This window comes from Rhea pennata, chromosome 15, assembly GCF_028389875.1.
Source record: "Rhea pennata isolate bPtePen1 chromosome 15, bPtePen1.pri, whole genome shotgun sequence".
Lineage (NCBI taxonomy): Eukaryota > Metazoa > Chordata > Aves > Rheiformes > Rheidae > Rhea > Rhea pennata.
The window spans coordinates 3,211,912-3,238,889 of NC_084677.1; the positions used below are offsets into that span (position 1 = coordinate 3,211,912).

General features: G+C 54.5%; 2 protein-coding genes across 3 annotated transcripts in view; one reads left to right on the forward strand and one right to left on the reverse strand.

The window, feature by feature from the left end:
• The window catches only part of CORO7 (coronin 7), a 37,729-nt gene extending 27,039 nt beyond the window's left edge, over window positions 1-10,690 (reverse strand). For both annotated transcript variants that reach the window (XR_009959938.1, XM_062587821.1), the window contains exons 1-7: window positions 10,569-10,690; window positions 7,715-7,811; window positions 7,224-7,298; window positions 4,728-4,798; window positions 4,245-4,428; window positions 3,003-3,079; window positions 1,605-1,655 (exon numbers count right to left, since the gene is read on the reverse strand). Coding sequence is in view for 1 of the 2 variants with exons in the window: in XM_062587821.1 (XP_062443805.1) it covers window positions 1,605-1,655; window positions 3,003-3,079; window positions 4,245-4,428; window positions 4,728-4,798; window positions 7,224-7,298; window positions 7,715-7,811; window positions 10,569-10,628 (615 nt within the window). In the remaining variant the exon portion in view is untranslated. The remainder of the gene's footprint in view (window positions 1-1,604; window positions 1,656-3,002; window positions 3,080-4,244; window positions 4,429-4,727; window positions 4,799-7,223; window positions 7,299-7,714; window positions 7,812-10,568) is intronic.
• A 2,395-nt stretch (window positions 10,691-13,085) lies between these two features.
• DNAJA3 (DnaJ heat shock protein family (Hsp40) member A3) lies at window positions 13,086-26,770 on the forward strand. The gene is made up of 13 exons (XM_062588591.1): window positions 13,086-13,201; window positions 13,487-13,704; window positions 13,900-14,036; window positions 14,687-14,770; window positions 15,664-15,864; window positions 16,932-17,084; window positions 18,030-18,177; window positions 19,046-19,110; window positions 20,021-20,149; window positions 20,902-21,017; window positions 21,797-21,894; window positions 24,608-24,718; window positions 25,567-26,770. The coding sequence occupies exons 1-12, from the start codon at window positions 13,086-13,088 to the stop codon at window positions 24,703-24,705; spliced, it is 1,563 nt and encodes a 520-aa protein (XP_062444575.1). The 3' UTR covers window positions 24,706-24,718; window positions 25,567-26,770.
• Window positions 26,771-26,978: the final 208 nt, after the last annotated feature.

Here is a 26,978-nt window from a genome sequence, read left to right on the forward strand (position 1 = left end):
CCTGGTGTCCCTTTTGATTCCCCCCCCCCTTGCTCTAAGAAAAGGAACAGCTTAATGAGGCAGACTTGGCAAATTAAGCCGGAGGAACGGCCCGCTGCCGAGACAGGCTTTCAGCACGGCACGCTCCAAAGGGATCGGTATGAGCCTGCAGCGGTGCCGGAGCCGGAGCCTGAGCCCTCCACCTGCTGCTGGGGACGTGGCTGTGAACGGAGCCGGCTGGAAACCCAGCCTTGTTATTCCTGCCTCGCCGCTGGGGCCAGCTGACCTGGAAAACTCATTGCACTGCTAACCTCGTTCTCCGCTGCAAAAACCGGGCGACTTCAAAGATTGGAGCGCGAGAGGCGCTGGCACCGCAGGGCAGCCCCGAGATCACCCGGTTTCATAACCGCTCAGGGCCCCGGGGGAAGGAGCCCTTCCAAATAACCCGGCCCCGCAGCAGCAAGGGGAAAAAAACCAAAACACAGGAGTGTTATTCCTCTTGGCTAAGCAAGCCCTGTGCAAACTTCCAGAGGATTTATGGCATTTTAAAGTTTTCCCCTTCAGCACAGTACTTCTCCAAGACTAAACATCTTCATTAATTCTCAGCAAGACGGGGTTACGGCTGCGGCTGCGCTTCTCGGCAGCGGCAGCAAAGGTGCATATTTCTCTTGGCAAACCCCAAACGCGGGCCAGGGGCGTGCGCCGAAGCCGGGCTGGACCAGACGGCAGCGGAGGGAAGCGAGCTGCCTGCTTCAAGCAGACACCATCGTTCGCACGTTATTTTTAATAGCTCAGCTAGACAGAGTCCACCCTCCCCAGGAGACTTGGCTTGAGCCCGCCGAGCTCGCAGCTCCGCCGAAACGCCGTTACACAAGCCAACGGGTCTGGCGGGGGAAGAAGCGGGGGGCAGGCAGGGAGGGAGGGCGGACGATTTGGGGATGGACACAGGCCGAGTTTAGGAACAGAGAGGCGGCACTTTACTGAGCGGCACGCGGAGCACGGACGAGGCAGGAGGGCAGCGCGGGGGGCTGCCAGCGCTCCGCTCCGGGACGCTCGCCGCCCCTCTAACCGGCGGGCTGCCCGGGCGCCAGGACCGGCGCGGCCTCGGCAGGACGCAGGCGAGGAGGCAGGGAGACGGCTGCAGGCGCCGTGGCCTGGCCTCCGCCGGCTCCCTCCCCTCCTAAACGCTTTCAAAACCTTTGTGCAAGACGGACGGCAGCTTCCTAAGCAAGAGCCCCGAAGCCACAGGAAACCTCTAATAAGAGGCTGTTTAAACTCTAAGTTGAAGGCAAGGCCTAAGTCCTCTACTTATTTCCTAATCACTGTTATTTGCTGAGCCGCGCGGATCCAGCTGCCCAGACCTCACCCTTGGCAGATCCTCATCCGAGAAACCCTCGCGCTCCGCTCCCGCGCGGCAGCACCAAGCCCGGGAGCTCCCGGCCATGCTGGAGCCCTCGCCGTTCGCGGGGCTCGGGAAGGCTGCCCGCAGGCAGGGGGCGGCCGCGGGGCTCCCCGGCGGGACGGGGGGCAGGCGACGGCGGCGAGGGCCATCCGGCCGCCGGTCCGCCCTGCAGCAGCGGCCCCGTCACCCCCCGCCCCCCTCGCACGCCCGGCAAGGACAGTACCTGCGACGCGGCCGGGCTGGCTCGCGGGTCAAAGATCCGCAGTTTCTTGTCCTGGTGAGATAAAAAGAAAACAGAGGAGGGTTAAAGACCCCAGGGCCAGCAGGATGTAAGGCCCCCTCCTTCCTGCCCGCTCCGGCGGCCCCGCGGGGCGCCCTCCCGGTCCGGCCCCGCGCCGCCGGCCTGGGTGCGCCCCCAGGACCCGCGAGGAGGGTCAGAGACGGCTAAGGAGGCATCGCCGAGCCCTGCACCCCGCCGGCCGGCCGGGCATCGAGCCTCCTGCCGTGGAGGCATCCCGGACGGGGAAACCGCGTGCCCGTGCCAGGAACGCCATGGAGACGGGAGATGCCATCGCGGGCTCCGAGGAAGCAGGACTGGGCAGGGTGAGCCAGCACCAGCGTCAGTGCTTGCCTGCTGGCGCTGCGGACGCCACGGGGCCCCGAGGGGCTGGTGCTGCGGGCTGAGAAGTCGTCCTGGCAGCCACAGACCCCGCCGGCCGCGGTGTCGCTGTCGACAAGGGCCTTGAGCTTTCCCTCGCCTCAGCCTCGGCAGGCTGCATTTCACCTCTCGAGTTGTAGAGCCAGTGCAGAGCTCCCCCGGGTGCCAGCCTGCTTCCAGGGTGCTATTTGCTCTGCAAAGCCAATGCAGCTGGATCTGCTTTGGCTTTTCAAGACCCTTCACAGCCTCATACCTCGCAGATGAGGCCTCGAGTCTGATACCAATGCCAGAGGCCAGGTAGCAGCATTCGCTACCGAGCTACCACAGCCTGCGCGCCCACCTGGCCTACGCGCCCGCCTGGCCTGTGCGCTCAGCCTGCACGCTTGCTCGGCCCGCGCGCGCGCTTGTCCGGCACCGCACGAGCCTGCGGCGGGCAGCAGGCGCCATCTAGCGCTCCCATCCGGCTCGGGAGGACGACGGGACGAGCAGGGCAGAAAACCACAAAATCCAGCTGAACAGCCAGCAGGCAGCACCCAAACCCTCTTGCCCTGGCAGCACTCTCAGGGCAAGCGCAGCCACAGAAGTCCCTGGGCACCCATGTGGTTCCCGTAGGCTACAAAACTGCCAACACCAAACAGGTCTGCGGGCTGCAGCCGGTGCCCCTCCAGTCCCTGACCTCTGTCAAGTGGATTTACACGGTCGCTGGAAACATCTCGTGTGGTGGAAAGGGACCATCAACAAGCGCCCGTAAAATGCCACGCAGGAGCCCAGCCTTGCACAGGGCAGCCAGGGCCAGCAAACGCCCAGGGGGTCGCGCGCGCCCAGCAGCGGAGGAGGGGGCTGTCCGCTCCGACGCTTGCTCCGTACGGGGTTTTCAGCGCGCACAGCTGAACACGCCCCGGCCGCCCGCTCGGGAAGCGGCGCACGCGGCCGCTGCCTGCCCCGCGCGGCTGCCCCGCTCACCTTGCAGGAGGTGCCGAGCAGGCGGCCGTCTTGCTTCCAGGACAGGCTCTGCAGCTGGTCCCCGTGAGCGTCCAAGTCTGGGAGAGCAGAACACCGTTAGGACCTCCAGCGGGGCCTGGGCACCAGCGGTCGCTTCTCCCTCCGCAGGGCAAAGCGGGGCCGTCGCCCCCGGCTCAGAGCGGGGGGGCAGGGCTGGCACGGTTTGGAGCAGGAGCTCTGTTTGGCACCGTGCTATTTGCTTCCCAGCTGAACACTTTGGTTTTGCAAATGGATGCACTTCTGCTTGTGCAGAAGGTGGATTTCTCTTCTCCAGGCTGACTCCACATATTCCACCCAAAGAGCATGATGCTTTTTGGAATCCAAAGCCATTAGATTCAAAACCCAAAACATGGATGGCACTGGTATACGCAGCTGTGATGAGACCCGGCCTGTGTGCCCACGCATGCCACATTTGCCCGAGGAGCAGAGACCTTCGGTGACGCCCTCAACCTGGCTCCTTTCCTCTAGTAAGCCCTTCTGTAAGGCACTCAAGATTTCCAGGGAGATCGAGGGATTTCTAGAGTAATTTCGCCATGGAAACCCGTCACTCCGCAGCCCGTGCGGGAGGCATGCAGGGAGGAGCTGTTGCTTTTTTTATCTGTTACTACCGGAGGGCTTCCCAGGTGACAGGATCTGGCCTGCCCGAAAGGCGACCTCGCCCCGGCCTGGGAAGCCAGGACGCCGCAGGACCTGCCGGGAGGCGGCTGCGTGTGTGCGGGCAGTGTCCCAGCTCCGCTGGCAGCTCAAATCGCAGGGAAGGAGACCTGGGAAAGGCCCTGCGCAGGGCGCTTACGGCCCGGCATCACTCCCAGCCTCTCCTCCCCGGTGGGTCTAGCTCCGGTCTGGGCAAGGCAGGCAGCTCAGCGGCCAACGGCACCCACGTGCACCCACTCGCAGTGCTGTGGGGATAGCCGGGGAGCAGGATGCGTCTCCGCAGGGGGCCCCCAGCGGAGCTGCTAGAGATGTGCCAGGCGGCACAGGGGCTTTGGGGCTCTGCACCAGTCTGTGGGAGCCCACGCATGTGCGAAACGGCTGCGGTGGCACCATCCTCTGTGCCCGAAAGCTGACCATGTAGCGACACCGAGGTCCAGACCAGCCCTTGAGCCCGCTGCTCGTGCGGAGCGGTCCCAGGCATCAGCACAGCAGAGAGGAGAGGAGACACGTGCCACGGGGCAGGGAGCCGTCAGGTGCGGCCATGCCTACCTGTCAGCGGCTGCTGCTGTCCCACATCCCAGACGGTGGCTCGCTTCCCCGCGCCGCTGGCCAGCACGCCGTCCGCCGTGGGGTGGAATTGCAGCACGTCCACGGGGCAGCCCACGGGCCCCAGGGTCAGCCCGGCGCCGGCGGGCATGTCCTGGCCGCTCTCAGGCAGGCGCCACACCTTCACCTGCAGCCCCGGTGCACGTGGTCAGCCAGGGGAGGCGTTTGTCTTGCTGGACTCACCCACCAAACCCAAGTCTCCGTTTCCCCACGTCATCTGCTCCCTCCCTCACAATCTGGAGACCTCCCACACCCTTCTTCAAGGCTGGCACCCTCCACCCCAGGCTCTTCTTGTCCTCATCTCTCTAGACCTGTTTTTCTGAAGTATCCCAGTCCTTCTTCTGAGCCATAACCAGCAGCAAGCCACAAAGAGAAAAACTGAGTCCCACCATGGCTCCTTGGGTGCCCACAGCGTTGAACACTCACCGTTTCATCAGCAGAGCCTGTCGCCAGCAGGAGCTGATCGAAAGGTGAGAAGTCAAAGTCTGCCACGACGTCTGGAAGAGAAAAGAGCAGCGGTTCATCCCTGCCTCCCCCGACACTGAGCTCCCTGCAGGCACCAGGCTTGCTCCCCACTGGGCTCCTGGATCCTTTCAACACATCACCCTTGGGAGCAACAAGGACAGACCCAGACGCCCTGAGCTCGAATCCCAAGCTGGGGGAGGCACAACCCGGTGTCCTTCCCGGACATGTTTTGTGCATTAATTGCAACAACTTCATTTCATTGACAACGAAGGGCTTGAACAGAGTGGCTCGAACTGCAGCAAACCCAGGGCACAAGCCCTGACTTTCCGCTGCAGTTTCCTTTGCCGGCTGGCCTGGGACACTGCACCGATTCAGGGCGCAAGGGAAACGGCCATCCGCAGGAGCCCGATGACTTTGGCCTGCAACTCTGAGCCCGCCAGCAGCCCGGGCCTGGGCAGAGCAGGAGGGCAGGGGGGAGGCATGACACGCACAAGGTGCTTATGCCAGCTGCAGAGCCGGCGATCGAGGCGCAGGGCCAGCCAGGGCTGCGCTGGTAACAACGCTGCCTTTGTGACGGCCGGACCAGCGCGCCGGCAGCAGAGGCGCTCCGTGCAGCTCCGTCCGCGGCGCCTTGGGGGAGGAAGGCTGGCACCGCAATTAACAGCCCCCTGCTGCATTTGGCACGCTCGAGAAAGTAGGTCACTGTGTACTTTTCCGCTTCTACGAGGCTGCTGAGATACAAGCCCAGAAGGCATGAAAAGAAAGTAGCATATTCCAGCTTCCGACTTATCTGCTGCATTTTTGCCCTGGGAGGAGAGCAAAAAAATCCTTCCCTGCTTTGAACCCAGAAGGGAGGCGTTTCTCAGACATAGCCAGCTTCAAAGGGGCTGCACCAAAAGTTCATTAATGGGTAGGACTGTAGCACCCACATCCTAGTCGCTAGCACCCCATGCTGCCTCCTCGTCCACCCTCCCGGAGCCCTTCTCCGCAGGCACAGGGAGCGTAGCGCCACGGGAACGTCTGCCCACAGGCAGGACAGAGACGTGCAAAGCCCAGGTCGTCAACAAGCTTTCAAGTGCCTAAAATCCTCCCCTAGCCAGCACAAAAGTTTGTTTCCTGAAATCTCTTCCTGGGTTCACACTCGCCCTCCAGCCGTCGCACACAGCCAAGGCCCTTCAGGGACCCGCCTCGGCCGTGCAGGTGAGCTGGAAGGACAACGGCGCGCGAACGCTGCGGGAAGGAGCCCAGCAGGTCCCGGGCTGAGCCCTGGGGAAGAGGCAACGGACGGCCCGCGGGGGAGACCTGGCATCACCAGGAGCCGGGGGCAGCGGGGCCGTTTAAAGCCTTGTTTCAGTGGCAGCGTGGCTGGCCTCACCCCTGCAGCGGAGGGACGCGGGTCAGCCGGTGTGTTTTATCCCGCGGCGCTCTCGGCTTGCTCCCCGGCACCCTGCTGCTCCTTCCCCGTGCCAGGCACCCGCCTCCGCGCTCCTGCGCCAGCCGCGACGCTGCCTCTTTCCCTGCAGCACCCGCTCTGCCCACACCAGAGCCGCCCGTCCGCCCCGTTCCTCTCGTTACCAGAGCAGCCCGCCGGCTCCGTCCCCGCCGGCGTCCCGGCCGCGGCCTTCCCCGGCTCCTTGGCGCTGAGCGGCCGCGTTCCTGCCCGCCTCCGCCGAGGCCGCCCGCCCCGGGGCCGCTCTGCTGCTGCTGTTCATCGGATCTCTTTCGAGCGCCTTTGTGCAGGATGCTCGAGTTAACGCAGGGCTAGAATTACACTGCCTGGGCACTTTTCCCACTGGTTCCCTCTGCTCTCGTTTTGTACCGGGAACTTCAGGGCCTGCAGCAAGTAACACTGGAAGGACGCGCTAAGGGAAGAGCACAAACTCTCCAAGATCTTGAGAGCTACCTGCCTAGACCTCTCTGCAGCTCTTAGATGAAGGGATCTGGATCAGCTCAGCTCTTCAGCGATAGCTCAGTCTGCACAGCCATGCATGTTCAGCATGGCCAGCTGCCAGTCTGCTCCAAAACCTCCTGCTAAGCAGCACCTCGGTTGCCCCCAGCTCCCTGGGCCACCTGGACATCGTACGCGGAGGGTGTCCGAGTGCCTCGCTCTGCTGCTGGGAGCCAGGGCATCGAGATAGGGTCCACGTGCCAGGCAGAGTCACGGCTCTTGCCTCTGTAGCTCCAAACTCAGCAGGGGTTGCACAGAAGTGAGAAGCGCCAGGGTCCCTGGGGACTCTACCAGCCTACCCAGCCTCTAGTCTGGGAAAAACACAACCTGGCACCGCGATGGCTGAGTCATAGCCAAAAATCAGCACCTGAATCATTCTGCACAGCCTGAGCTGGGCCAGATGCCTCCAGCGGAGGTGGGATGCGGTAGCCAACTCCTTGGTGCCCCGGTGCAGAGGGCTGCACAGGCACGGGACAAGCTGCATTAGGCCTGGCGGATACTCGGCTCACCTGAGTGGCAGCAGAGCTGAGACACGGTCCTCTTGTCTCCATCCAGGCACTCCAGCGGCACGATGCCCAGCACACCTGCAGGAGACACCCCAGGAACAGGTCACCTGCTGCCCGCCAGCTGCCCATCACTGGGGCCTCTCCGAGCCTGCGAGAGTCCGAAGCAGGACAGCAATGGCTCCCAGGAAGCCACTGTGGCTCGGGACAAATGTGGGGGGCACCCAGCTTTGCAATCCAAGCTGAGATCTTTGCTCCACCCCCAGGACTGCCACCACCTTTGTGCGAATTCAAGGAAAGTCTCCTCTTCTTGTCCTTGTGCCTCCCTATCCTTGAGATCATCCTTCATCTGCCATCCCCTTCTGGGGTCTGTGCGGCTCCCCTGCGCCCTGGCCCTCGGGGAACTGCGGTGCCAGCTTCAGGGACAAACGTACCCCGTGGGCTGCACGCACAGGACTTCGCACTGCGCGCTCTGCGGCCACTCCCTCGTGCCTTACCCGCTGAGTCGGCGTTGAACGCTATCCAGCGGCAGCTGGCCTTCACGTGGTTCCCACAGGATGCAACAGAGCCAGCTCGGACATCCCCAATCCAGGCCTAGGATCAAGGGGAAGAAAGTCCATGTCAAGAGAGGTCTCTGCTTTGGAGGGGCAGGACACTTTGGTCAGAAATGGAGAAGAAAAAGTGTCGATGCAGGTCTGTAAACACACTCAGTCCCAACAGAGCTCCCTCGCCAAGGACCTGGTGCTACCTAGAGCTGGCTGACACCAACGGAGCCGTGCTGAAGGCAGTCATGAAGGAGCTGGACACCCTCTTCCCGGGGCTGGGGGCTCAGGGGCGGCTTTGCCGTTGGTTGCTGCAGGCTCCAGCTCAATGAGAACGACAAGGGAGACCGCGAAAGCTGAGAACAGCCACCCTCCCAGCGCTGCCTCTGGCCGCGCAGCCGCCTTGCCTTGAGCTCTCCTGCGGTGCCAAGAGTTCGGGTGACTTTGCATCAAACCCGTGCCAGTTTTATAGGGGGGGTGACAAAGGCTCCTGGGCCGTGAAACGCCAGCCACGGGGTCAGGCTGGGCCTGAAGGAGGCACCGGCACAACACGCGAGCGCCTCTGGAAGCACAGCCCGCACCGACGCGGAGCCGGGGAACTTCATTAGGATGCTCCAGAAGCAAAGTCCCACTCTGCAGCTGGCTTCCGACCACCTCCGTGGGCAACCACGGCATGTGCGAGGCACTGACGAGCCCCACGTCCGCCTGACGTCCACCCCAGCCTGCAGGGCCTGGAGCTCTCCGGCGCTCCCGGGGCTAAGTCCAACCCCGGAGCAAAGGCACCAGGGCCCTTCCCGGGTGCCACCACACCCCTGCGCCCGCTGGCGGCCACCAGCATCGCCCACAACTGCACCAGCCGTCCGAGCTGGGGACATGCCCTGCCCCGGGAGCCCCACGCGCAGAAGGGTGCTGGGCACCCAGCCGGGTTGGGACCAGCGCGCCTGGCTTTTCCTGCAGCACTTCTTCCCTTGTCCTTGTCACATCAGCCTTTGCGGTGGTGGATCCATTGAGCAGAACCGACCCCCCCCCCCCAAAATCCAGGGCTGTTCCTCTCCCTCAGGGAGGGCCCCAAGCGCCACCAGCAGCCAGCTCTGTGCGGAGGAGGGTGCTCCCAGCCCGCAGACCCATGTCCGTCTCCTTTCCTTCCCTCTGCGCTCCCAGAAGGATTGCAGGAATTTCTCTTTGGTCAGCAGAACCGGGGATCTCCTCACCCTCGTATCTAATCTGGAGGAGGAGGGGACTTTTGGTGGCTTCAGGGCTGTCATAAGACTTTCTTGCAAGAGTAGCCCCTTGGGGAAGGAGCAAAGTTGCCCCAGGGAAGGGGCTACCTATCTCAGGGGGAGTCAGTGCCGCCCCAGCACGACCGCTAACCAGACCGGCCTGTGCCAGGCAGTCCAACGCCTGCTGCCCCTTCCCCACGTGAGTCTGTCCCCCATGGCATCCCCTGCCCCGCATCGTGCCAGTCGCTCGCCTGCCCCGTCAGGGCCACGGTGCCTCGCTCCCACCGAAGCTGCTCTCCCGCGGGCCGCGAGCCATCCTGCCATCCGCGGTACCCGGGGCTGCGCTGGCAGGATCTGCCTCCCCCATCCGCCTCCAGCGCCCGCTCCTCTTGCCGGCTCCTTCCTCGCTTCCCAGCTCCCGCCTGTCCCAGTTCTTGCTGTCCCGCAGGCCCAGCCCCGGTTTGCAGGAGCGCGTCAGAGCAGAGGCAGCCTCGGTCATGGCTACCGGCATGCCCAGGGCAGGGAAGGGGCTGGGGGCATCACCGGGAAGGACTACGCACCGCCGCGCCGCCGCCTCGAGGCGCTTGCACGGTTCGCCCCTGTTACCCGGCGCATGCTGCGCCCGACCGAGTATCGCTCCCCTCCCTTGCCGAATCGGCAGCAAGCGGCTGAGCCGGGGGAGAGCTCAGGTCAGGGTCAGCACCGAACTCGGCTCCGTGAGCCGGGACGGAGCAGCAGGAGGCTCGCCGGGATAACTCCGCAGAGCCGATGTCTCGGGGCTCGCGTGGCAGGTGTGCCGCGGTGTACCAGCGCGCCCCGGCTTCGGAGCACGCGCGCTTGCAGGGCAGCCATGCTGAGCTCCGCGCGCTTGCACGCAGGGCCGCAAAGGATCTCGGCCCCGGCTGCAGGGCCCCGGCGCGGCGCTTCCTCTTTGCGGTGCGGAAGCGCGGTAGCGTTTGCACAAGCTCAACGTTTAACGCCTGCAGGGTTTCATGAGTCCCAGGCGAGCCGAGGCCGCGGTCGGCTCGTGCCGGCCGGACAACGCACACAGGAAGGGCAGTAGCGCCACGATCCTCGTGCCCAGGTGTGGCGTACCCAAGGGCAACGTGACAGTCCCGCAGGGCTGTGTCGACCCACGCCGACCACCCGAAGCGCCTCCGACAGCCAAGACCCCGCTGCGGGAGTGAAAGCAGCCGCGTCCCTGCCGCGAGTGGGCTCGGCCGCCATGGGCGAGCGGTGTGGGCTGGCGGCACGTGCGGGAAGGACGCGTCGAAAGGCCCCGTGGGCTGCGCGTTCCCTCGGAGGGCCGAGGTTGCCCCACCGCGCCGGGCACCCAGGGGGCTGGCTGCAGCGGGACGGCGGGGCGCCAAGGAGGGGCGGCCGTGGCGACGCCGCCGGCGGGCACCTGGCGTGGGCGGCTCGTCGGGCAAGAGGAGGCGCGGCCGGGTGCCCCGGTGCAGCGCCCTGCCGGGCTCCTCGACCCCAGGGGCGGTGGGGTTTGCCCGGCCTGCCGGGAGCCCCGGCCCCGCACCCCTGCGCCCCAGCCGGGCCGGGCCAGCCCCGCACCCGCCGCCCGCCGCCGCGCTCACCTCCCTGCGGGGCAGCCTGGCCACCGTGTGCCGGAACTTGGACGCCCTGAAGCGGTTCATGGTGCCCCGGGACCGCCGCGCCGCGCCGTGCCGTGCCGAGCCGAGCAGCGCCGCGCCGCTCCGGGGCCGCCCGCGGGCCCCGCCCGCAGCCTTGGCCCCGCCCCCGCCGCCTTAGCCCCGCCCCCTGGCACACCCACTCCCCTCCTTGCAGCACCACTTCGCGCCGCGCCCCGGGCTCTTAGCCCCGCCCCTCCACGCTGGACACGCCCCTCTCCCCGCCCCCGGCGGCTAGCCCCGCCCCCAAGACCGCGCCCTGTCCCCGGGGCGGCCCGGGGGCGCCGGGAGGGGCCGGGCCCCTCGGGCCCCACGGCAGCACACTGTTGTGGGGTGCCACCGGCTTCCCGCAGCACCCTGCGTGGCCCTGCCTGGGCCACGGGGTTCCCGGGCCAGCAGCTGGCTGGGGATGGTGCCCCTGGGCCACCATGTGGCCGGCGTGGCCACTGAGTGTCCTTGGCCAAAGCCAAGCCAGCTGGGGCTGTCACCAGGCTAAAGAACATGTCCTGCTGGGATAAGGGACGCCTTGGGCACCCAACAAATGGCCATCACTGGGCAGAGACCTGAGCCCCATGCCCTCACATGGGGGGGTGTCCTGCAAGGCAGACGGCTCCCCAGGCTATGGGCCTGGGGGAGCCCTTCTCCTCCTGGCTCCTCTTCGCAGACAGCCACCATGCTGGGAGCACTGGGATGTATCAGACAGCAGCTCAAACCCTCTAGCTATTGGAGCTGACCTGCAGGCATCTGAGCTGGGTGCAGGTGAGTCCTCAGGGTGTCCATCTCAGGAGAAATTGGGCAGGGGTACAGACCCCCTTCCTCAGCTCCAGTGGATTCAGATTCCATGGACTCCCATCACTCTGGAGATGTCTCCATATAATTCTCATCCTCATCCCCTGGGAAGGCTCATAGATCACAGGTCTCCAGCATGACCAGGTCTTACCTCACTTGTATTTAATTCACATAAGGACATGGTGAAGCATCTGACAATTTTAATGGCTTGAAGGCTTGCTGGATCAGCAGCTGCCTACCCAAATGATCCTGAGGGCTAGAATGACCCTCTGCTGCCCAAATGTCTCGCTGGAGGCGATGGCAGCTGTTCTTCCACCCTCCAGGCAGATAAGATGGGGGAAATCGCAGGAGATTTTCTGTTTCATTGGCCCAGTGTGCTTGTCTCCTCCCCGGACTTCCAGACAGCAGTGAACAGAAACCTTTGTTTACAGACAGCTTCCAAGGAAGAAGAGCTGGATCCTCGCCCGCTCACCGTGCGAGCGTACGCACGGAGGGCCAGAGACCGTGCCTGTTTCCTCACTTCATTTACTATTTGGGGCTTTCTTCCTCCTTTTCTCTTTGTACACTGATACTCCCTCCCCTGACAACCCCAGGGAGACTGGAGGGTTGTGAGCGCTCGGGCTGCAGGGGATTGCATGTAGTGGAGTAGACTGTGGCTTCATCCTCGACTGAAGCCCCAAACCCATTTCCATGGCATGGGGCCCTACAGCCCGGGCTCTCGCAGCACAGCTTTCCACGGTGCAGAGCCAGGCAGCGCTGTGACACCAGCGCACACGCAGCAACGGAAGACAGGATCTGACACAACCCCCTCCCCGCGTGCAGCTCAGCCTTGCTTCCACATCCTCCCACGCACCGCAGAGCCGAACCTCTCTGCTGAGGAGTATTTAAAGGCGCCCGCACCAGTAATGAAGGCAGGAGCTCAATGCACTTGGCATGAATTATCTGCTGGCTCTAGAGACATGCTCCCTCCCCAAAACAGGTGGTATGTTAATTTTAGGCTCAGAAGAGCCTTCAGTTCTGTTCTTTGATGACGTTTTATCTACTGAGGCTGTAAAACAGTCATAGCCCTTCAGAACGTGCCTGGGGTGGAGCAGCGGACCCCGAGCGTGTCCAGTCCTGGGAGCACTAAGCCAAATCCCCCTTCCAGCTGTTTCCCAACGCCAGCCTGGCTTAGCTACCATGCAAGTCCGCTTTGGTCAGTTCTGAGCCCCTCAGACTGTCCTCCGTGGGGACAACTCTTCCTGACGAGCAGCCCATCTGCCTCTCTCTCCCTCTGGCTGGTCTCTTCTGCCCAGTAGCTCATGCTGTCCCTTGCCTGGTGGGGCTCTTCTCACTCGGAGCACAGTGGCTCCTCTGGTGCCTCCCCTCTGTGGTCACCATGCTGGGGCTCTGCCAGGAGGCTCCCCAGGAGTTAAAATACCAACAGCCCTGGCTCAGCTCACTTCATTGCACTTCGCTTCAGCACTGGGGACCTCCCCACTTGGGTCTAGTCCCACTTACTGCTCCCAGTCTGCGGCCTCTCTCGGTCCCAGTGCTCTGCCCCCTCACCGAGCCCATCCTCCAAAGCACTCTGCATGCTCTTGGGAAAAGTGGGAGAAGGAAAGTGCTCCCCTTATTTCCTGCTGTGCACAGAGCTGCTTTTACTGCAGAGAAAAGCATGCGGAGGAAACCTAGATGCTTGTGAGCCGAAGGAAAGGTGATGCTGCGAGCAACGCCTGCTCTTCATGCAGCATCTCGCACACGAGCGCCTTTGGCTTCATGGGAGACCAAGGCTGTGGCGAGCCAGTGAGGTGAGGTGGAGACATGACACACCGAGGGCCCCGGTGCGTGACAAGCGCTGCTGCAGGACGCAGAGCGGGCTCGGGGGGAGGGAGGCAGCCTCCCACCCTGCACACGCCGCGCCGGCCCCGCGCCAAGCCGGCGTCGCCTCCCCCCACAGCCTCCAGCCCGCCATGACGGCGGCGGCCGCGCCGGCCCCTACTGCGCGTGCGCAACAACGGCCGCCCGGCGCCGCCGCGCCGCGCGCACGCGCAGTGCTCCGCCCCGCCCCGCCCCGCGCGTGACCGGCGGCGCAGGCGCAGGGCGCCGCCGGGGGCCAAGATGGCGGCCGGGAGCTCGTCACGCTGGTTCGGCGCGGCCGCCGCCGCCGCCGCGGCTCGGGGCCGGCGGCCCGGCGACGGGCGGCTGCTGCTCGTGTGGCTCGCCCGGGGGCTCAGCGTCGCGCCGCCCGCCGCCGCCTCGGCCCGCGCCGCCCGCCGCCTGCTGCCGCTGCGCGCCGGCCTCGGCGCCGCGGGTGAGCGCGGCCCGGGGGGGGCGCGGCCTTACTGGGGGGGGGGAGGGAGCGCGGAGCCCCGGCCCGGCCCCGGGTCGTGCCCGGTTCGCGGCCCGCTCCTCGCCCCGGCTCCCTGGCGGCCCCGGAGCCCCGCGGCGCCGCCGCAGCCTCCCGTCCCGCTCCTCACGCCGCCCCCTCTGACCTCCTCTCTCCTAGGGACTAGGCGCCTCCCCGCAGCGCCCGCCGCCTCCTTCCACACCAGCGCCGCAGCCCGCGCCAGGGAGGACTACTACGAGGTGCTGGGGGTGCCCCGCACCGCCACCCAGAAGGAGATCAAGAAGGCCTACTACCAGGCACGTCCCTGCGGCCGGCCGGCCGGCCCTGCGCTCCCCCCGGCGGGCGGGCGGCCCCGCGAGGGGCCTGCTGCCCCCGCCCGGCCCGGCCCCGCGGGGCCTTGGGCGCGTGGAGGGAGGCCCTGCAGAGAGGGCCCGTGGCCAAGGAGGCTAGTCATAGCTACCCACAGCGGCTTCGGTGTTGGAAAGTCCTGAAAGCCTTTAAGAGCTTAAATCCTGGGAAACACTTTTTGGTTTCCTCTAAGGGATCTTTTGCTATTACTATTCCTTTAAGTTTGTTGGAAAAAATGCCTGTTTCCTCTGTTTGGACCCATTGGAGGCAAACTCTGAGGCAGCAGTAGGAAAGCTAAACCCCTGTCTAGATTTGGGGATCTCGTTGAAAGGGTGTTCTTCCTGTGTATATGCTTGTGTTGTCATCTTGCAGGCCTCTTTACAGCAAGTCTTGGAATTACTTGGAATCACCTAGCAGTCTACTAGGGACAGCTTTTTGGTTCCTTGCTGTGGGATGATACAGACAGTGAATGCTTTTAGTTCCCTAAAATATAGACAATGACTACTAGGCTCTATCTTACGTGTGTTTCCTGGCATGTGAGATATGCTAAAGCAAATTATTTCTCTCTGTGTGTAATATTTAATTTCTTGTTGTTTAGCTGGCAAAGAAATACCATCCTGATACAAATAAGGATGACCCCAAAGCTAAAGAGAAGTTCTCTCAGCTGGCAGAGGCCTATGAGGTAATATGTGGGTTTTATCGTTGTAAAAAGGAGGAAGGACTGGAGCAATGTTTGGAGTAGAGGGGGAAAATATTTCTTCTCCTGGTGTGAATTTCTGTAAAACTGACTACTGTTTCATCTGTTGTATTCCAGCCTTGAGCGGTGCCTCTGCCCTAATGATGTCTTTATTAGCTCCAGAAAATTATTATCTAACCCAAATATCTGATTTCGTTAAACATGTTTTGACCTTTTTGAATTTGTGGTCCTTCTCAGAAGTGAATGCCTGGCATATATGGGAAAGCTGATTTCAGCAGTGGAATTACTAGTCTGCTTAAATAAACAAAAAAACCCTGTCAGTAGTTACTAGATTTTTGAGAAAAAAGGTATGTTCCACTTTGCTTCCCCATCCTGCCCCAGCCCCCATTTCTTCCTACTCTTCAGCTTATTCAGAAATCCTTTTGTGCTGGTTTTGACTCTTCGTAGATTTTCAGAATTATTGCTAGCTTTCGTGCAATATATGTGATCTAATGTATATAAGCTATTCTTACTATGAATTAGCAAAATCTTGTGACTTTCCCAATGACATATAAGAGATGTAATGGGAGGTGAGGCTTTCTGATAATTCAGTTGATCGTGACAGCTGGGCCAACCTCCGTAATGTCATGAAGAAGCTTGGAGAATAGACCTCAAAGTCCACCTGGTGCAGCTCTGTCTTAGAAGCTTTAGCTGACCCCGCTTGAGCAGGGGGATTGGACTAGATGGTCTCCAGAGATCCCTTCCAACCTTACCGATTCTATGATTCTGTAACTTGGGTTGGTAATGCAGATAGCCTTGAATTCTCCTGAGAGATGCAACCCAGGACTAGCTTTGTTTGTCCAGATCTGTACAGTGTCCTGATGGTATAATTCTTTTAGGTATTAAGTGATGAAGTGAAGCGGAAACAGTATGATGCTTACGGTACAGCTAGTTTTGATCCTGGTGCAGCAGGTACTGGACGCCAGTATTGGAGCAGTGGGCCATCAATTGATCCAGAAGAGCTTTTCAGAAAAATCTTTGGAGAGTTTTCAGGATCTTCTTTTGGAGATTTTCAGAGTGTCTTTGACCAGCCGCAGGAGGTATGGATGAAACACGTTTATTTTCTAAGTATATGAGATGAAAAACATAGAATTATGTGGAACACTAGTCTGCCACTGGCTGCTCTTGGTATAGGCTTAAGCAAAGACTTTGCTTCTTGGTATGTCGATGTAGAAATGTGTCCCATCGTATGGGTGCTGATTGGCCTCCCATACCAAGAGTCACATCCCTTTAGTAAGCTGTAGGCCTCCAGATAGAATATACTTTCTGGACTTCAGCTGCTTTATCTGGTGTGTTCTGACACGAGTTAATACTGCCAGGCTGTTACCATCATTGTAAGCTGATGTACGTTTGTCTGTTTCGTACTTCTATTTTAATGTCGAAAGCCACAGAATAACTCTTAACTGTAAAAACAGCCTTCCAGCTTTTGATTTGACTGCTTAATTGGCTTAAAAAGTTAAGTGATGAAGCCTAAGTGTGAGAAAGAGGTTTTGTTTTTCCTTTGTACTGCAGCTAAATGCACTCTTAGATATTTATGCTATTGATCTGTGCACTGTCTTCAGAAATATGTCTGATACTCAGGACTTTTGGGCTTATTATAAGCAGAATATTCTGTCTCCTGGGAAGGTACCGAAGAACTAGTAAAAAATCTTTGCTGATTACTCTCCTTGCCAAGTAAAGAGTTTATTGAGGAAGACCATGTGCTTTCACTGGCATTGAAAGACTTCGCATTTACTGTTGCTGTTTTACCGTTAAATAAGGCCTACAGAAGTAGATTTTTTCCTTAAGAGCAGAAAAACGTGTGATTTTGATTTTTACTGTCTTTTTTTCTTCGTTTCTACTTTTAAAAGTCATTTCTGTTGCGCAATTGCTCATCAGACTGGTATAACCATCTTTCCTGTGATGTTTGCTCTCCTTTTTTTACCCCCTTTTTAGTTAAGTGAGACAAATTATTGCTTCCTAAAATGAGACAGAACATGTGTATATCCATCTATTTCTCCTCCACTCCATTACCTGGATGTATTTTTAACATTGATATTTGACCTTAAGTCTACTTAAGATCCTATCACATATCAGTTGTAGATGAATGTTCATGTTTCCTATACAGTATATTATGGAATTGACATTCACTCAAGCTGCAAAGGGTGTTAACAAGGAGATTGTGGTGAACATCAATGACTCCTGTCAGCGATGTGGTGGTAGAGGGCATGAACCTGGTACCAAAGCGCAGCGCTGCCACTACTGCAATGGTACTGGCATGGTAAGTGCTTCTTAAGATACAAGTTCTGCTGTGTTTGTTGTTGTTGGGACAAATTAGTGCTTTCCATATTGAAAAACTTCTTCTATAATCATCAGCTTATCTTGGGTGAAACCAGGTTGACAGATGAAGATTTGATATTAATATGTACTAGGAATATTTTCATTATTTTGAAGATATGTTCTGGACAAATAAAGATGATAGCTTGAAGGGTAGATTGATGTACAATACTTGTACAATATGGCGTGATCATCATTGCTCTTGGACTGGTGTTAGATTCTGAAAGTGTCATCCTCTGAACAGCTGAGTTCTAAGTCAAGGCTCTCTATTTAAGCTACATGAGTGAAATAAACTTTCTAAGCTTCCTTCTCTGTTAGAGGAGACAGTTGCTGACAATATATTTTTAGCGAAGCGTGAAGTTCATGATAAAATGGGTAACCTATGAGTGTTAGAGATTGCATTCAGGTTAGAGGGACTGGCACTGTCTAATGCCTGCAGATGTGATAGAAATAGTAGGCAGATGTAGTGTGAGAGGGTGAGGGTGTAAGGGTGACAGATCACTGGAACAGGTTGCCCAGGGAGGTTGTGAAGTCTCCTTCCCTGGAGATATTCAAAACCCGCCTGGACACAGCCCTGTAACATGCTCTAGGTGACCCTGCTTGAGCAGGGGCATTGGACTAGGTGATCTCCAGAGGCCCCTTCCAACCTCAACCATTCTGTGATAGCATCTGTTCCAGCCTCTTATAAGCAACATCCTCGTAGTATTTCTGAGCCAGTTTACTGCTCCAGCCCTTACTAAAGGATATCATTACCCTTGAACCCTGTCATAATGTATGCGCAGTTAGAAGGACTTGCATGTGCTGGGCCACTACCAGGGTGTTGTGGAAACAAAGACACAGATAGCTGCCTGATACCAATTGTTTATACAATTTGGGTTTTCTTCACTAGGAAACGATAAATACAGGCCCTTTTGTAATGCGATCTACGTGCAGACGATGTGGTGGCCGTGGTTCCATCATAACAACGCCGTGTGTTGTATGTCGAGGAACAGGACAAACCAAGCAGAAGAAGACAGTGATGGTTCCTGTGCCAGCTGGTTAGTGTTGTGTTTGTGCGCTGCTATCTGTTAAAGTGGCTATAGCCTTTTTTTTTTTTCCTAAGCTCTCTTGCTTAGAGCATGGCTACTTCCTGACAAATGTCAGAGCAACATGAAGAAGCTTTGTTGCAGAGAAGTTATCTTAAGAACAACGAGAATTGATAGCTTAGTAATTGAATGGATTAGTAAAAAGATGTGCTAGAGGTGCACATCTCTGGTGAGGGGTTCATATCTGGTAGACAAAAATATTTGGCCTTCTTGAGAAGAGATTTTGGATTTTACATGAATTTTCCTAGGCAGGTGTTGGAGAGTGGAACTCTCAAAGTCTTGTTGACTTGACTCTTTCATTGATCTTTAAGGAAAGTTGGAGGGGGGATCCTGAAAGCCTTAGTTTGGCTCACAGAGAGTGTGTTGGTTGCCTTTCTCAGTAAAGATGATAATATGGGTAGTGAGGCTAAAAATTTGCTTCTTCAAGACCATCCTGGGTGAGCAACAGGTAATTTTCCTGTAGCTTGTGGAGGCCATCCAGTGTTCCTTAAATCTCTGCTGAATTATTTGGGGAAGTAATGAGCTCGTGTAGGGTTGTTCAAATGGCTGGCACCGTAGTGATCAGATCTGAGCTATAAATGTGTGCTGACACCTCCTTCCTTTGGCCGCAGCTCCTGGGCTCCTGTGGAGAGTGTTACTGTGCTTCCTACTGGTAGGTCTCGTGGCTTGTGCTCCTGGAGGTGCGGGTGCTGCTGTGGTGGCAGGCTTTTAGGGATGGCAAGAGGTCTGAACAGAAAAGCTGTAGGTATTTAAGTAATACATGGAGTATAATACCAGGTAAAATAGGATAACATTCCCTGTTTTTTTTTTCTAACTGCAGGTGTTGAGGATGGGCAGACAGTTCGAATGCCTGTGGGAAAGAAAGAAATTTTCATTACGTTCAGGGTATGTATCATTATATGTTGTAAGCTGCTTTTATTATTTAGGTTGGTTGCTTGTTACCGTCACAACTGCCTAGAAAGTCTGACCGAGTGGGGTACAGGAGGGGAAAAAGCAAACGATCCTTTCAAACAGCTGAAGTAATATGATCTACATGAACTTTCTGAGATAGCAGATATGCGTTGTAACAAGTGGTGGAATGTTAAGTCTGTTCATGAAGAATTAGACCGTGTGCTCCAGGATGAGGGCTTTAGGGTACTGTGCATCAAAATACAGAAAGGGTGCGCGATGCCTTCCGTCTTTGATTTGGAGACTTGGGGAGCTGTCTGCTTGCATTGATGTGAGTACTGAGCAGAGCTGCAGGAATGTGCTTAAGAGCTGACTGGTAAAATGTCCTTTTGCAAACACACATTAAGTGCTGATTTGCAAATTCTTTGTAGCTGCGGCCCTCTGCTCCAGCACATATCCTGTCATATGTGTCAAGGAGAAAACTTTTTTTCAGCACCTTTGCTGTGGTGAAGGAGAATCTAGTTCTTTTCCAGTTTGTGATGCTGCTGCCAAGGTGCTTACTTGTCTTTTCTGGCTTTCCCCTGTTCAAGGCATTGGGCAAGACAGTACCTTCTCTGTCTTCCAGAGAATTGTACTGACACTGTAAATTAAACTGGGTTAGGGGAAGAAGTTGCTGAGACAGGAAGCAGACATCCTCCTAAGCCTCTAGCTAATTAAGGTTATGTCCATATCTGTTTTCTTCTAAATGCCTAAACATTAACTGAGACTTTTTAACCATGCAGTCTGTGGACAGTAAAGGGTCTGACTACAGCATTCTGGTATGTTTTCTGAGAACTTTGAAAGCAGTTTGCAGTGAGAACTTCATGTTGTTGGTGCTCACTACTCTCTGGAACTACTTGCCTTTTAGGTTCAGAGAAGTTCTGTGTTCAGAAGAAATGGAGCGGATATCCATTCGGACCTCCCTATATCAATAGCACAGGCTGTCCTGGGAGGTACAGCCAGGTGTCAAGGCTTATACGAGACAATCAATATCACGGTAAGTTCTATTATGTAGAAGAGCTGTAGCATAATGTAATGTAGGACAAGAAAAACTCCTCCTTTGCTGGAAAGATGGTGCAAACTTTCTGAGTCTGCTTGTGTCAAGTTTCACACTACTTCAGTATTGTGTGTCAGGTAACTTGTGACCTGTTTGGTCATATCTCCCTTTGTGTCACCATATAGCAACAGGGAAAGGAAGGACTGTGTGGATTGTTAGACAAATAAAGCATTGCTAAGAATGGCAGGCTGCTGAGTGCTGGGAAAACCTGCTTGGATGATTTTGTTAGTATTGTCTCATATGTAAGATTCTCTTGGATAGACCAGCCTATTTCCATATGTTCATAAATACTATCCAGTTTGGTCAAAATATATTTATGTATTTCTGTCTTTATTTGCTTGGTCAGGGGCATTAAATGTCTGTCACAGCAACATTGGTATTGGGATGTTACCCCTCTACTGATAAGGAGAGGATCACAGTAAGTTAGTAACTGGGGAGGACAGGGTAAAGCCTTTCTCTTACATCTTGTCTCGGAGAATGATGAGAAGTCCTGTCTAAGGTTGTCTGAATTGTACTACGTTCCTTGGCCTTTCCTTCAAAAGGTTTTCGTCATTACTGACAGCCCCTGAATGTGTCCAGATGCATGAAAATACCAGATTTTCCCATCTTATTTTGAAGTCTGCTATAGAAGTAGATAATTACTATAGAAATGCTTAAAGTAGAATAATAAATTTGACTCTCTGTGTTCATAGATACCTCCTGGTATTCAGCCAGACCAGAAAATTCGAATGAGTGGGAAAGGCATTCCCAAAGTTAACAGTTACGGCTATGGAGACCACTACATTCACATAAAGATAAAAGTTCCTCAGTAAGTAGATGTAATACAAGTTTCTGTGAAATCTTAAACTCCTTGCAAAAAAAGTTTAGAGAAATTTTATGAAAATGTCTCATTGCTTTATCTGTTCATCTTGGTCAGATGCCAGTTCATTAATTTCTCACACTGCTTTTTATTTTCATGTGAGGTAAACTTCCTTTTATTTATTTTATTTTATTTTTTATTTTTTTAAAAAAAGCACAATTTGGGAAGCCAGCTGTAGGAATACTAAATCCTGGAGCTACATAAGTAGTTCTGTATTTGCAGATTTGCCTTGCATCTTGCGAATGCCAGCTACATGACGCATCAGTGTTCTGGTCTATAACACTCCGGTGTTTTTATACCTGCAACTTAAAGGAACTAAAATGATTTGGATTTGCTCTTCAGACTGCTTGTTGAACCTCTGCACCACTGGTTAAAGAAACCTTATAGCTTGTGTTACTGCACTCAGTTTGGGTGTTCGTTTCCTGAGCTCTCTTTGCCAGATGTGTGTTTTGCTGTGGCTCTACATAGTTCTTAGCACTTCGAAAGACTTTGGTTTTTTACTGCACTTGGTGAAATGCATGGGTCATATCATTCCTCTTCCACTAGGGCTCATTCTTTATAGAGTGCTCATTTTAAGAACACCGTAGAGATTCTCAGTGTATTTCAGAAGTATTAATCTTGTACTTCTGGTAGCTGCCTCTTTTGTGTGCTGCCAGATTAGGGAAGCCTATAGAAAATATCTTTCCGTAAAGATAGTGGTAACCAACAATCTATGTACTGACCTGCAGAAGGCTGACAGATCGCCAGAGAGCTTTAATGATGAGCTATGCTGAGGATGAGGCAGATGTAGAAGGCACAGTGAATGGAGTCACAAATACATCATCAGGTAAGCAGTGTGAATTAGTGCTCCTTTCTCATGGAAGTGGTGTGGGAATGCAGAATGTTTCCTGAGGATTCAAGGGGAGGAAGGCGAGCCAAGCTGACCTTCAGACAGAATGTCAACACAAACTACTATGTTATTTTAAGAGATATTTTTATTGGTATGATATTAATAGGCTGTAGTATAAAGCAGGGAAATAGCCTCTTTGGAGGAAGCATTACTCCAGTATTTACTGGGCAAATCTGTGCATGAATGGAGAGCAGAGTACCATTACCTTTAAGATACTCCAGAGCTTTGACAAGTTCTGGTGAATCTTGCCGTGGTAATGAATAACTTCAGCTGCTTGCTTTTATCCCTGGGCCAGAAGTAATTTGTCTTAGCAGAGGTGGAAAAACGGAATATGCATCAGCTCAGTTCTCTGTGTGAGCTAATCCATTCTCAGCACTCGCTTTCTCAGCACTCACTCTTGACCTCAGCGGGAATGTTTCTTAATTCTGACCCCCAAGGGAACAGTCGCTTTCAGTGCAGGAATGGCATGGTCATCTGCCAGTAATATCCTGAAGAACAGCAGTGAGATTCAATAGGGAACTTTTCTGAAAACCTTCACAGAGTGTTGTGTCATTTGTCACTAGCTTTGACAACCCAGAATGGCCATTTGGGATTGAAGATGCCCGTGGTGCTCCTGGGTTTGGGGTTCTAAATTACTCCTTAAAAGTGGAATGGATACACTGCCATCAGCATCACTCTAAGCTCTAGTCAGTGCGTATAGGAGAGTCTTGGACAGAAATAGTAGTTGGTGCTGGATGTTAGCTCCAGTCAGTACACAGCATCAAGCACAGTGGAGGGTCTGAAGTCAGTGGAAGCTTTGTAAAGCTGCTGTTTCAGCTCCAGATTAAAATTTTTGTTGCAGCAAAAAATTAGTGTACTTCTAAGTTTCACTAGTGAGGTATCTGGCATGAATAAGAGCTAAAGACATAAAACATGATAGAACCCTAAGGCAAGAGCTTTGTCTTTCTCTACTAGAGAATGTTTCTTTTTATTTGCTCATATTGGAACTTTTTAAAGTCAGGTTGTGATTTATTTTTATGTTAGAAACCTATAAGGGGACTTAAGACTGTATACCGCTAAGCAACAAGAGAGTCTGAGAACTCAAGTCCTCTCTGTTTCACATTACAAATCCTGAGGAATATAGGCAGATGCAGGAAAGTTCAGCATATTGGAAAGCTATGGCCATACGTTTGCCAGCATTATGTTCCATAGCGCTTTCATAATACGGAAGTTAATGGGATTGTCCTTTCCATTGTAGGTAAGTATTAAGGGGGAATCTTGAGGGGAAAGGGGAGAGATCTCTAAGTACAAATATTTCACCACAGCTTTTTAAAGATGCTTATGTACCAAAAGGGAGAAATGCAGTATAGATTTGATTTTAAGACATAAAATTGACAGGTTTTATCACAATTACTGAATGAGGTGGTTTAAAAACAATACTAGTAGTTTGCAGTATAGAGACAGGTTGTTGTTGAGTGTGGGAAGTTAGTTCTGGGAAGCAGAACATACCCTGAGCAGAGGTGTTTTTTGCCACAGGCTGCAGTATTTCACACCATTGCATCAGTCTGAACTCGGGAGTCGGGTGTGGGAGGATGGGGAGGACTGGACTTTGTGTTTTCTCTGTGTGGGGAAAAAAAAAAAAAAAAAAAAATCTTGGGGGGTTTGACAATTTTGTTATTGATGGTTTTGTGTATAAAAAGCAAAAGGTCTCTTTTCTTGCTGTAGCCAGTTTTCAGAGGGACAGAACAAAACTTCTTGGGGTTTGTCCCTATAGAAAAATTAGCTGGTTGATGCTTGCTGAAAATTCCATATCTGGGCAAACATCTATTCTGAAATACTTACGGCCTTTTTCATTCTAGCCTGAAATTTTCTATGGCTATGTAAGCTAAACAGACCTTTTTTACCGGAATCTGTGAGGACACAGTTTAGGACACATAGCTTAAATTCACACTGTAGTGTATCCTGGTGTAACTTTCTCGCCTGCCCAAGCCCTGGATTACTAAAAAAAAAAAAACCAGCTTGAACAGCTAGCTGCTAAATGTCTGACAAGAGGGAGTTGCATTTGTCCTCAGAGTTCAATTTACGCCTTGATGCTGTTTGTCCAAGCATTGAGAGAGAGATGCGGGAGCTGAGTTCCCAGTCTGATTTCATATGCCTTTGTTCTGAAGGGCCCTGATACAGACAGCGAAGTGGCAAGACAGGCTGTGCCAGAGACCACCAGTAGTCTTTTTGTCCATAGTCATTGCTGTCCATGGTTAAGCTGATGATTGTTTGCTTTTAGTGGCAGTCTCTAAATTTCAAACGCTTGTGTTCGAAGGTTCTTGGGGTCTCTGCCTTTATTGTGCAAAACCAGAGTTCCCTTGACCAGCTGGAGGGTTTGAAAGAGGGGGAGGGAATAGTCTTACCTGGGCTAATGTTCTTCCACTTCTGAGACCTGGCTCTGCATCGCTGTTATTCCAAGAGGCCCTAGTAGTGTGGCTTGGTGACAGCTCATTGGCACAAGAGGCACAAGGATGCTGGCAAAACCAGCTGACTTTGAACTTTACCAGCCTTCATTCCCAGTCTAAAGCAACGCTGTCCCTTTGTCTAGGGTGTTGGCTGCTTGTGGGAGATGTAGCTGGTGTGGTTTGAGGAGTGTATCTCATGGCAGCCCTTTGCTGTTTGTGTCCAGGTGGCAGGGCCAGCACTGAAGCAGGCGAGGATAGGCCTGAGGCTGAGGAGAACAAGGAGGGATTCTTTACCAAACTTAAGAAAATGTTTAGCTCCTGATATCCCATCTGAGGTAGGAAGCCTCTTGTGTTTTATTGTTGTTTTTTCCCCCTCACACTAAGCAGAACTTGCATTCCTTCTTGGGCAGTAGAAGAAGCAAAAGCACGGCATTGCTTCTTTCTCTTAGCCTCAGGCCTTCCAGCCACCAGTACGAAAAGCCCTAGCTGTCCTGTGTTACCTGGTGCAAAAATCCACAGACTAAATCGTGCTGTTGCTGCTACAGAAAGGGAAATACTGGATACATCTTCAAGGAGCTGGCTGGCACTTCTCTCTTAACCCCTGCAGCTCTGCTTCCTGGGAGTACTTGCCCACTCAGTGACGACCTGATTCAAAGCAGTGAGCTTGCTCCTATTAGCTAGTGAAGCTGCCACTGCAGAGCAGCCTAGAATGCTGCCTGGCAAAGCAAGGGTTTGCTGGGAGGCCCAGATGGGCCTGCGCAGGCTCTGCTACTCGTACGCTCGGGCTAGGCTTGCCCTACCTTGGGTTTGCAGTGCCAGCAACTGCCAGGAAGGAATTTCTTTGTTGTAAAGCATAACAGAGCCCACGGCGCACACATCGAGAGCAGCATCGTAACGCTGGGATGCAGATGCCTTGTAGTCAGCTTTGAGCTGCTGTGAGGGAGCACTGCAGACTTGAAATTATCTGTTCAGCCATGGCAGGCTGTGGTGTCTTAGATTCCAGGGGCTCAGCTTCCTGTCACTTCAGGCTTGAATGAGATGCTTCAAACTTGTCAGTTCCCTGTGGCAAACAAAGTGTGGAGTCAGGTGGGGAGGTGCTCTCTAACTCCTGCCCTTGCAAAGCAATGTACTCTAGGCTGATTGAGTCAGGAAGTTTTGAACATTTCCCTTACTTCAACTGCAGGGAAACGTTCTACTGGAAACTAAGAGCCGGGAGCTGCATATCATCTCTGCAGTCGAGGATGAATCTTTCTGGCAGCGGGGTCTGGAGAGCAAAGGATGTTGATTAGCAGCATAATGAGAATCCCAGCTGGAGAGGCCACAAACCACTGAGGCACCAATGACCATCCTGACATGAGCAACTGCTGTCCTAGGAAATGGTAACAAGGGAAAATGCTGTTTCTGCAGTAATGGCACAGACATCTCTTGAGGTTGCTCCACAGTTCCTACTGCTGCCGGAAGTTCACTTGGATTTCTCTAGTCCTACTGGTAAAAGTTAAAATTGAGATATTAGAATCCAAAACAGCGGAAATCTAAAATAAAAACTCCTTCCAGCCCAGAGTGGAGCAGTTTGCTGATGGAGTCCAAGATGACTGCTTTCAGCGGGTGCCCTTCTCAGTGTTATACGTATGGTGAGCTTATTACTGCTTATCTTCTCCTAGGAGAGTTGGTGCATCAGTGACTTTTGACCCTGTCTTCACAACACTCTGCCGTGCCCTTCTAGCTGTCCTGTACATTTCTTAGTGGGCCCTCTCCCTTCGGCAGAGACGTATCAACGCACAGTTGCCATGGGTTCATCACAGATCTGGGGTTTGCTAGTCCTGTTGATTTCCTGCACAAAGAGCAGCGATGGAATCTGCGCTTTGCATCAGGTTTCTCTTCCCCGCAAAGTTAACTAAAGTTACAACACAAATGCTGTTGCTTCAGAACTGGTACAAGTCTCACACCAGCTCTTTGGAAAACCTTTACAGCTGCAGTGTTCAGTTGTTATGCTACATTACCACCAAGCCCTCTGCCTCAAGCTGGAAAAGTTGTTTGTTTGTTTGTTTTTTATGTTGGCAACACAAATAGTGTAAATGATTGGTGTAAGAATCATTGTCTTATTGTACTGATGTGTGAGAATAGAAGAGAAGTGGTTCACTCTTTTCAGATGGAGTCGAGCCCTTGCAGTGACTATTTTCATGGTTACTGTAGCCAGCTGTTACTGGTTGTAACTTGCAGGTACCATCAACCCACCCACTAATCGACCAGTTAAACAAGGACATGCCATAGTCTTGCCCTTCTTAATTTACTGAAATAAAGCACGTGTTGCCTCCTGATTAAACTGTCTGTAAAGTGAAGCTGTATCCATGTAAATAAGATTGACTTCATAAAGATATTTAACACCTGCTGTGCCTTACTGCCTCATCTACTGTTCCAGACTCCTGACTGCACTGGTTTGGCTCTAACTCTTTTCCCTTCCCAAGAAGCACAGGCAAGGGATGAAGATCTTTCCTAGGTGGAGAGAATGTATCTAGATGTCGAAGTACTTTGTGGCCACAAGTAACCTTTAAGTACAGGCATGGCTGCCATGCCCCTGATCTCTTGTGTAAGCAG